Here is an 11,783-nt window from a genome sequence, read left to right as displayed (position 1 = left end):
GAGAGGATTTAGTACAGGAAGTTCAGGAGATGTCTCTGAAACACACATTTCGGCATCAACTGTTCTCAGTGTCACAGGTTTTAAAAGGTTGAAAAAATTAAATGCGCTGACACAAACAATTCTCATAAAGTCCAGCGTGTGATGAGCTGAGAAACCTGGAGAAAAGAGCTTTAATCTGACAGAGATGAGTGTCGTGCTGACGGTAAAACATGGTCATGGTGGACCGGGTTGAAGTTTAGGACTTGGAAACCTCCACCTGTAGAGTATTTTCAGCTGTGAGAAGACGGCTAATGAATCTGAGGCTTTGATAAATGTCCTTTCTCAATAGTGTGTCATCACGTTCTTCCCATTAACCTGATTCAGGTGCTGCATCAGGAAACATACAAAACCTGCAGGACGGCAGCCCTCAAGGACCAACTGACACCTCAGCTCTAAAAGAACTATCTACAGAAACAAGGAAAAATCACATTTAATGGTCTTCATATTTTACTGAACTTCAGACTCCAAATGACAAAGAAAAACAACATGAGCGCTTTCTTAAAAACTATGATTCATCTCTGTTTTGAAAGACTTTGTTGCAACACACCCCATTTCCTGATGCTTCTCAACCAAAATCGTCTCCAGGGGAATAAAAAGAAAAGCTGTGCCATCCATCAGCATCTGGGAAGCGAAACTTAGCTGACTCACTTTTAACTGAATTCACTCTGCATTTAACAGAAGAAATTAAATATTCCCAGTGCTGCATCAGTCTAAGATTTACCTGTATATATATATATATATATATATATATATATATATATATATATATGTATACACAGTACCAGTCAAAAGTTTGGACACACTTGGTGGTTGGATTTAATGGGAAAGTGTATGCAAACCTTGCATCATGACAGCAGAATGATGGTCCGGCTGCTGTGTTGTGCCAAACAGAACAAGTATGCTTTGCCAAGAGGAGCTTTATACAGAATGTCTCATTTTTAACTTGGAACCTTCGGGCAGCAGTTATGTTTCCATGTTACTGTGCATCCTAACACAGACTCTGCATTTCTGTTAACTTCCAGCTTTCCTGATGAAAGCCAGCTGAGTGAAGTGTTGAATGTTGAGTGCAGCAGAGCGAATACAGAGTAGTAGCTCAGCTTTCCACCCGGACCACCACAGAGCTGTACTCAACATATGTTATCCATCACAGATGAAAAACCACAACAAAGATGTGTGACAGATAAATCATGCATGTACAAACAGGAGTAGAGGGAAGCAGCAGGACTCCAGCAACGTCCCCTCTGGTGATTACTGGAAAGAGGTTAGAAAGAGTCTGAGAGGAGAACGAGGCACTTCATGCAGGAGATCGATTTGTTTCAGGGTAATAATGTGATTAAAAGGTTCGAGGTTAGAGTCGTGTTTCTCTGCAAAACCCAGCTGGAAGGCTGACCCTGTGAAAACTGTCTAATAACAGAAGCTGAGAGGACCATAATGGAGGGTCTTCTGATGGACATGATCTCTGGTGTTGCCTGGTTGGATTGATTTTGTACTTTAAACTCTTCTAAACCCGCCCAACCTTAGGATCTGCATACATACTGCAAAACTAACCCTTTACTTTGCATGTGCTATGCTCATATTTTCCACCCAGTCAACGTCCCTGTGTGCAGCCAGACTAAGTGTGGACATGTCACTCAGTGTGAATGAGTGTCACCATTGTGTTCCACCACTGTTATTTGGTTTCCCAGCCCCCAAGTCAAACACATGGCCTCTGGTTTCCGGCTCTAACGTAGCGTAATCTCACCCTGTCACCCTGATGGTGTCATGGGGAGGCTGGTAGCTCAGCTGGGGTTTGCAGAGTTCAGATCAGAGCGGCAGCATTACAGACTGATTTGTCCTTTAAAGCCATGCAATCAGTCACTGGAAAGATGATTTTGGTTAAGCAGAAAGCAGTGAGAAGATGACGCACAGCGTCTTCTCTCCTTCCTGGATGGGGGACAGGAGCCCAGAGCGGGAGCTGGTGGAGGCCTGGGTGGAGCTGGGCTCATCTGGGGAACAGCTTCCATCCTGGGAGTCCTCCCTCTGGAGACCTCTGATTGTGGTTGGCTGGATTGGCTCCTCCACCGAAGACGTCCAAGTCAGCTCCTTTTCTTGCTCTCCTCCTCCTTCTTCATCTTCCTCCTGGTCCTCGTCATCCTCCTCCATACCAGGGATGCGGCGGAGCTTGGCCGCAGGCTGCTCTGGAGGGAGGGCATCCTCGAGGTGCAGGCTCTGGGCACGTCTCGACAGAGGGATCTTGGCCTGGCTGCCATCTTGGATGAAGAGGGGGGTCTCTGTCTGAGTTGACCTGTCCTGTGTTGCTGGTCTGGTTTGGAGGTTTTCTACGTGTCCGTTAGCACTGCTCACAATGCTGCCTGACAGTTGGCTGGAGACAGGTCAACACAGACAAGTCAAACAGAAAGATTACACCCGTACCTGCTGGAAGAAACCTGGCCGGCCCTCGTCAACTTTCTTCTACTTGTCTTCTAACTTTTTTAACTGTTGTTAATAACATAAGATGCTAAACTGGTTTATAAAAACTCAAATTTTCTTCTCTGTGTGCTTACAGTACCTTCCAAAAGTACAATACTGTCATGAAATGCAAAAACACGACAAATCCTGCATTGATTTCGCTCTATCATGGTCTAGATTCTTTGTAGGAGTCCAGCCCACCTCGTCTTCATCTGAAAGATAGCTAAGACATCCTGGTGAATGGAGCTAAAACATTAGTGTCCATTAACTCCCAAGTTGTTGCTTAGCAATCGCAATCTTGGAGAGTAAACCAAGAAACCAGCTACTGCTTTAATTTAGTACCAACATCTGGTCGGCTAACGGAGAAGGACGCTAACCAACTAAAGGAAAGTGATTTCCGAACCTTTAAGCAAGTGATCTCTAAAAAGTCCTGACGTGATTTGACTCGCCGTTTTACAATCCGTTTTAAAAAACTGCATCATTTCAGTTTTTATATGGGCAAATACCAATAAGATTACAGAAATAGACTGAAAATTTACACGTCTAATGTGAAATAACATGAAAAACCTGTAACTGTAGAATTTTTTTTTTTATTTAATTAAAAATAAAAAAAGATTAAATTAAATTTAATGAAAAATACTTTATTTATCCCAGCGATCCATCCATGCTATAAAAAATCCTGCATTATGATCTAGAACATGGTGAAGATGATTTACATGCTGCATTTACTGACCATTGGACATCTGACGTTTATCCAAGGGAGGGTCAGTTAACAGTAAATATTTGTAGCATCGGCTCTTTCTGTTGATACAATACAGTAAAAACTGGCAAATTTCAGGCATATAAAAACTTGACAGTGGTGATTAATTATGATTAATTTGTAAGTTGTGATTAATTTGATAAAAATTAAACTCAAAATCATTTGACAGCTCACTCATTTTTTTTTAAATTAGGTAAACAGTTAACTTCAAATTCAATACTGCTAATACTCTATTGAAATAAAAAAGCAATATTCCATCACTTAGAGCATCAGATCAATACAGTGAAACAACAGGAAAAAAGGCTAAATGTAAAATTACAGCAATACTCCATAATTAAAAATATAGTTTATTTTATATTTTATATTACATGTTTATTTACAGTCTATTTCTGCAATCTGCATTTCCCGTATTTCAAAAGTACACAAAAATCTTTGGGAAAAAAAACCCCAAAAACACTAATATTACATTTTTTTTAACAGTGCAGTCTGGATTAGTTTTTGTGAAAAAATGTTTTTTCCCCCCACATTATAAAGGTAGTTTACTAAGTTTAACTGGCATGTGGATGTCAGAGCATGTTACTAGATGGTCTAACAGACTGTGGAGCTGTTAGTCTCCATTTAAAATATTTGGCTCAGTAAATGTTTGTCTCTGTGAAGGAAAAGGAAGCTGCAACGATTTTTGAGGCTACTGAGCATGTGTGCACCCAGGCATTGTATTCCCATAAGTGCCATTCCTGTTTTCCAGTCTGTTAGCCTTTACTCATTCTCACTAAACTTGGAAAATTCAACACATTCAGGAACATTCCTGCATGTTTGCAATAAATCCAGCTTCTACAACACAAACTTTTTAAATGGTTTCAGCTTTTCCCGACAGAAAGCCCTTGCAGCTGTTTGCTGACTGACCCGTGTGAAACATCAACTCTAGAGTCTAAAAGATGTTTCGGAGCCATGAACAACAGCAGACTTTTAGAGGGTACTGTTTGCTACCTAATGTTGCTGGTGTCATTAAAATGTCACACAGATTAAAAGAGGCATCCTAAACACTAGAAAAGCCGGCTCGGTCTCTGTCCTGTTACTATGGAAACCAAAATGAAGATGATCTGTGAACATCTTGCTCCTGTCAGATGAGGAGTTTAGTTGGATTTAAATCACCTGGTAGCAGAGGCAGGGTGGCGAATCCCATCAAAGGCTGATAGTTTCCCACTACCGGAGCATCCATCCGAGCAGCAGACCTGGTTCAGAACTCGCGCAGCACCTGGGTTCACTGAGGAGGTCAAAGTGGATCATTATAACAAAGTTCTCCAGAAAACAAAGGCAAATAATGACAAGGCTCTATGCCCACTCCCAAACCTGCAATGAGCTGCTGCTTTAGTAACGGGATGAGCTGGTCGTGAATACGGATCCTTCGCAGGGCGTCAGCCAGCGAGGATTTCAGCAGAGTGATCTCTTCCTCCTGAGCCTGCAGACGGCCCTCCATCACGGAGGTCCGGTCCTGGAAGTCGGCGCTCCCGTCTGCCGACACATCGTCTGCAAACAGACCAGAACGTCAGATTACACGAGACGCTATGATTCATCCATCCATCCATCCATCCATCCATCCATCCATACACGTATGTACATTTAAAATAACCTTTAGACCTGGAAAAGTTACTCTGATCATCATGTGAAATGCTGGATTTTTTATCTTCCAGATACCTGGAATTAAAGGTTTGGTGATTTTGTGGATCTGTTGTTATAATGTAAATAAATAATATTAAACAATATAAAATGCTATTAAAAATATTAATATTAAAATAAAATAAATAGAAATAAAAATATAGTGTATATGGTGAAAATATAAAATATTTTAAATATACTAAAAAAACATATAAGAATTGGTTTATCAGTTGTATTAAAATAATTTTATTAATCATTTTTAGAAACAAAACAATTATAAAGCTTAACATTTATTTGATAACTGTATTTATCTAAAATGTAGATAACATAATTACATATAAAAATATAAATAACTGTGTATACAGACATTGACAAAATTATTGGCACATTGTTAATGAAAGAAAAACCCACAAAAGACACTGAAATAACTCGAAACTGACTAAATTACTTTAACTTAACTTAAAATCAACCAATGAAAATTAGACATTAATGTTGAATTGTTGTTCAACACGATTAAAAAAAAAACACAAAAAACTAATGAAACAGACCTGGACAAATATGATGTAACCCTAGAAAAGCCTGAAAGGGACATGCTAAACTAAGCTGTGTCTTCTCATTAGCTCCACAGGCATCTTTATCTTGTAATCAATCAGTCTGCCAGTTGAAAGAGTGACAAGAAGTCACGAAGCTGTTGGGTGACGTGGTGCGTACCACGCTGAACACGGATCACAGAACGCCAAGAACAGAGTTGTTTTAGGAGATTAGAAAGAAACTCATAGACGAACATATTAAAGTTAGAGGCTTTAACACCATTTACAAGACTTGTTTATGTCCCTGTTCCTACTGTAGAACACAAAAGAAGCTGGGTCGTGTTCAGGTTCCTGCTGTGGGACGTGGAGGAGGCTCAGATATGTTCTGGGGCTATTTTGCTGCATCTTGAATTTGTGCAGAGTACAATTAAATCTCAAGACTATCAAGTCATTCTAGAACAAAAGGAGCTGCCTGGTGTCAGAAAGCTTGGGTTTTCCAACAGGATAACAACCCAAAACACAGCTGAAAACACCTAAGAATGGCTAAGGGCAAACCACTGGACTATTCTGAAGTGGCTTCTATGAGTCCTGCTGTAAATACTGTTAGACATCTGTGGAAGAAGCTGAAACATGTCAACTGGAGAAGGCCCCTTTCAAATCTGAGAAAACTGGAGCAGTTTGCTAACAAGGAGTCAGCCAACATACCTGTTGACAGGTGCGGAAGACTTGTTGGGCGATACAGAAATAGTTTGATTGCAGTGATTGCCTCAACAGGTGGTACAACTAAATATCAAATTAAAGACTGATAAAGATATTTTGACCAGGCCTGTACCATTATTTTTCTTTTGTTTTGTTTTACTTGCCCTGTCCAGCAGAATGATGGTCTGGCTGTTCTTTCCAAAAGGAGCTTTATGGATATAAGACTCCTCTTAATAACTGAAGCATTATTCTTTCTTTTTAAATTATTCTATTACTAAATGTTCATATTAATCCAGAAACAGGGAAGGAGGGGAGTGAAGAGAAGAAAAACAAGACAATCATACAGCAGAAAGTAAAAACATGAGCTATTTAGTCTAAACAGGAAAAACTAGCTGCTATACCTGTAAGGAAACTAAATCACCTGTAACATCTCAAAGAAAACAAAGTTCACAATCAATCATTGGGAGCACCAATTAAAAGACTGGCTGGCTGCCCCCCCATCACCACCACCACCATATCAAGGCAGATATGGTAGATCCACCGTAAGGCTGCTTGATAATTCTGGTCTGATGCACTCTGCTGTGTTGCTATTATTACTGTGAAGAATTATCAGGAATTCCATGTAAACCTTTGTTCTGAGGGCATATTTACTCCTCCAGGCTTGAACAGCTCCAGGTGTTTTGAAATAGCATCGATGATGAAATACTTCTTCCAGTTAAATGCTTTCAAAAAAAAAAAAAAAAACAGGAGCTGTTAGAGGTGAATCATAGTGAATCATAATCCTGGCATGTCAACACTTGTATGAGGCCTCAGGCTGGTTGTCGACAATTCAGTTGGTTAAGTAACACTTCATGCATGGATCACACTACTGGGAGGAATCCAGGAACTTTTATGGACAAACACGATGTGGGTTTGAGGACTCAGATTCACAAAAACCCAGCTTTTATCAGTCTGCTGACAGATTCATAGGGAGAATGTAGAAGGATTCCAGTCCAGCTTCATTATGGGGGCCACAGCTGTAAACATTAAGGCACATATTACAGTCCATCTGCATATATTCTGCTTACATTCTGCAGGTTTCTGACTCATTTCACAGCTTATATCGCTCCCCACAATAGTTATATCTGGAGGAGTGTGCTTTGCTACAAAAGTCTTTCAGTTTTCATATGAAAAAAAAGCTACATTTCTCCAATAGAAATGAATGGAGTTTTGCAGATTTGAATGAAAAACCAGGCCCACTTTGGAGCCCTATAACTCAAGTATACTTGCATGTAGAAACTTCATTTAAAATTTAAACAGGTCAGCAAAGATAAAACTTTTACTGTGTGAAAGGACATTTTTATCTTTTAGAGACCTCACACATGAAGATAAAAAAAATCAGGCATTTAGCAGTGTTGATGGTACTGTGTGTGGTGGCTCCGATAATCCCAGCACAGAACAACACACACATACCAATGCTGTCCCGCAACCGATCTACAATCTAGTCCTCTGAGCCAGAAATCTGTCGTGATTAAAGAAAAACGAAGAGAAACATGGCAACAACCGGAAACACAACACCCAGCATGGCAGAGGACATACAGGACGAGGGAACTATGGTGGTCATGAGGCTTTCCCCACACGTGAAGATTTTTGGTCGTAAATAGTGAACATGTTCAATACTTCCGATTGTTGGCCGTGACCCCTTTCAGAGCCGTTTGTTGTGATGAATTCGGTCTTAACGCACCTCAGATCAAATGATAATTTCATAGGTAAATTCTTATAAGACTTAAGATAATCGGGTGTTTGCCATCCTTGGTCGGGAAGGGTCAAAATTAGGACAAAAAACAATCTTTATGCGTGTACCTAGCTTAACGTTTTTAAAAAACTGAAATCTCCACATAAAGATCACACATTAAATCTGGCTCTCAAAATTATTCTGAAAATTTCTCAAACTTCTCACACCCACAGTTCTTCCTTTAGATACACAAATTATACATCAAAACGTAGATATTTTTCCTGACTTCCATTCAATGCGACCATCATTGCAATAGTCCTCACAGTTTTCTTTCAAATTGCCTCAGAACACAGAGATACCCTCCCTCCTGGCTCATTCACTACTTTATATTTTTTCCTCTTTTTGTCCTTCTCGACTCAGAGAGGGGTGTTTTTAACATTTGCATTTAATAAACCATGCATTTTTAAAATTTCATATAGGCGCCTGTACATGTCAGAGTATACCTGTCTGTAGCCCCTCCCTCACATCCCATATTGTGTGCTTTATGTAGTTATTTGTACATCTCAGTGGACAGTAGCTGCATTGGTACCCATCAAAACTTCTCCAGTAATGTTGGGGGTGTTGTTTCCTGCTGCACAATGTTCCCTACGCTGTTTGAAGAGGGACCTTTTTCACTGCTGCACAACTAAACCTGTAGCAGATGAGCTGTGTCACTGGAGATGTTGAATGGTGAAAATGGATGGAGAAAGTTCAGTGAAGGTGTAGCAGATGTTGAAGTTGAACATGATGACGTATCTGTTGTCTGGAGACACTTTGGCTTTATCATTTCAAGCTAACACACAACCATTAGAAAACTAGTCCAGAATCACTTTTACAGCAGACATCTGGGAGGTCTACGGTCATTGATTTTCATTTGAATCTCAGTAGTGAGCATCTCTTCCTCTCACTCTGGGCACTCAAACCAAAATAAATTTGTAACATCTGCACCCTGACAGTCACAGTTATAAAAAAGAAAACTGGAACTCAAACTGGAACTAGTGCATCACTGGGACAGATGCAGGTCTGATGTGTGGAACCTCCTTCCTATCCAGGCCTAAACAGAAACTGGTCCTCAGCTTTTATAGCCAGACTTAAACCCTGCTCACAAAACAGCAGCCTGATGATAAACAATTAAAACATTCCAGTCTTTTTGTGAGGCAGATACTGAAACGTGGACGGAAAAGGCGGAGAAAAGCAGAAACACATGGAGAGAGCTCATTCCTCTGCAGATCTCCTGCCATGTTCTTCTGAGACAAACAGATTTTTCATTAGTCAGTGGATGCCATCAAAGACCAACAGTCATAAACAAATAAACAAGAATAACTCCAAAACCCACAAGAACTCCATCTAACTCCAACGTTTAGACAGTGATGGATGGATAAATTACGCCACAGGATTTGTGTCAGCATCATCTTTGTCTCATGGGATGTTGATGTTTTTGAATTTCCTATTTTCCTGCTTCTGACTTGTTTTGATGGCATTACATACATTCCTGAAGCTGCCCTGCAGCAACCGGTAGCTTTACGCTACCACAGCCTTTCCCAAATTTGGGATTTTTATAAGGGCTGTTCAAATTAAAGAGATGCAAAGAAATTAATCTAAGAAATTGATGCATTAATTTTTTTAATGCATTAAAATGAAATAAAATGAAAAATAGAGGAATTTCAATGTTATAGTAGGGTTTTAAAAAAGTTTAATGTATAAAAAAACATACTAATACTCATACCACATACTGCACCACTGGCAAAACATGGAAAATTTTGTAAAAGTACCAACGGGAAAACAAATCAAAAAGAGACATATCTTGCCCTGATCTTGACCAAGTGCTGGTGCTAACGAAGAGAGGCCACAATGTGTCGTATGAGGCCACGGGCAGATAACAAACAAACGCTGCCACCAAGCAGAAAACACACACACCCCGCCACCACGCAGAAAACACACAAACGCTGCCACCAAGCAGAAAACACACAAACGCTGCCACCACACAGAAAACACACAAACGCTGCCACCAAGCAGAAAACACACAAACGCTGCCACCAAGCAGAAAACACACACACCCCGCCACCACGCTGAAAACACACAAACGCTGCCACCAAGCAGAAAATACACAAACGCTGCCACCACGCTGAAAACACACAAACCCCGCCACCACGCTGAAAACACACAAACCCCGCCACCACGCTGAAAACACACAAACCCCGCCACCACGCTGAAAATACACAAACCCCGCCACCACGCTGAAAACACACAAACCCTGCCACCACGCAGAAAACACACAAACGCTGCCACCAAGCAGAAAACACACAAACGCTGCCACCACGCAGAAAACGCACAAACGCTGCCACCAAGCAGAAAACACACAAACGCTGCCACCATGCAGAAAACACACAAACGCTGCCACCAAGCAGAAAACACACAAACCCTGCCACCACGCAGAAAACACACAAACGCTGCCACCACACAGAAAACACACAAACGCTGCCACCAAGCAGAAAACACACACACCCCGCCACCATGCTGAAAACACACAAACGCTGCCACCAAGCAGAAAACACACACACTCATCCACCACGCTGAAAACACACAAACGCTGCCACCACGCTGAAAACACACAAACCCCGCCACCACGCTGAAAACACACAAACGCTGCCACCACGCTGAAAACACACAAACGCTGCCACCACGCTGAAAACACACAAACCCCGCCACCACGCTGAAAACACACAAACCCCGCCACCACGCTGAAAACACACAAACGCTGCCACCACTGTAATAACTGTTTGATTATGAGTATAAAATATTTATTATCTTTAAATATTTTGTTTTAATGGTTTTAATGTTTAATTATTTTATTAAATAAAATATTTTTTAAAATTTATTTTCTTTTTGTTCAAACTTTTCTTTGTTTTTTGTTTCCTTTTCATCTATTTTATTTAGATAAAATATTTATTTCTTTTCTATATATTTTTCATTTGTTTATTTATTATTTATTTTATTTTATTTTATTTTATCCTGTGGATAAAATAGTCCAGTGCCTTGAAATTTTAGTCCTTATTTCTTTTTTGAGCCTGTAGGAGCACCGTAGACATGCCAGGTTCTGAGAAGAGAGTGCTAAACGAGACAAAATAACAGCAAGAAAGATTTTTAAACCTTCCTTTACTGTTAAGTTTAGCTGCATCTTTACTGACTTTTAAAATGACCACTCTGTTCTGGCTCTTCTTGTGGAAATGAAGGATAGCTGTCTAGTGGTAAAATATGAAGGTATGTTGACCAGATTACAGTGTGTATATATAGTCAACTCAAAGCAGGAAACCACAACAAACAGGAAGTAGAATTTTCCTCCAAAGGCAATAAGTACTGAATTTGGCTTCAGGAGGAGAATAAACCCTTCCTGAACCAGCTGGGGTCCATCTGCTGCTCACTTATAAATACCAAACTGTCAATAAAAGTGGACCTTCAAGACACACGTGAGGTCCTAACACCTTTAGAAACTTTATAGGGATGAAAACATATATGCAGTTAAAAGAAAGAGCCACGTCCACCGGTTTATTGCTGCTTATGTAAGTTCTTTTCAGTCATTAAAGCTTTATCTTTGCTAATAAATGTAGGAACTAACGATAAATGTAATCAGCTCGAAGAATAATCAAACCCTCTAAACCTACCTCTGGCCCACGCAGGTTACAATCAATAAAAAAATTAATATGTGACCAACCAGTAGGGGGCAGTGTAGGTGGCACTTAGACCAGACAAAGTTTTTTTATTACCATTTTCACAAAATGAACCAAACACTAACCTCCTCTATTGTCACCATGGTTACCTTTTTTTTGATATCCTATAAATTCAGCATCTCTACTGGTCTGAGTTCTTTAATACGCACCCAGTGGAATCTTCTGGTAAC

At 40.2% G+C, this 11,783-nt stretch overlaps 1 protein-coding gene across 2 annotated transcripts in view; it reads right to left on the bottom strand.

The window, feature by feature from the left end:
* The window catches only part of eml3 (EMAP like 3), a 45,840-nt gene that overhangs the window by 22,497 nt on the left and 11,560 nt on the right, over positions 1–11,783 (bottom strand). The window contains exons 2-4 of one of the 2 annotated variants that reach the window (XM_041986521.1): positions 4,598–4,774; positions 4,400–4,511; positions 1,946–2,401 (exon numbers count right to left, since the gene is read on the bottom strand). In XM_041986521.1, the coding sequence (XP_041842455.1) occupies positions 1,946–2,401; positions 4,400–4,511; positions 4,598–4,774 (745 nt within the window). The remainder of the gene's footprint in view (positions 1–1,945; positions 2,402–4,399; positions 4,512–4,597; positions 4,775–11,783) is intronic. The other variant, XM_041986522.1, reaches the window with a different exon arrangement.

The sequence above is a fragment of the Melanotaenia boesemani genome, chromosome 5 (assembly GCF_017639745.1).
Source record: "Melanotaenia boesemani isolate fMelBoe1 chromosome 5, fMelBoe1.pri, whole genome shotgun sequence".
Taxonomy (NCBI): Eukaryota; Metazoa; Chordata; class Actinopteri; order Atheriniformes; family Melanotaeniidae; genus Melanotaenia; species Melanotaenia boesemani.
Note: the sequence above shows the minus strand (reverse complement) of the source record. Positions and strands in the feature narration are given on the sequence as shown.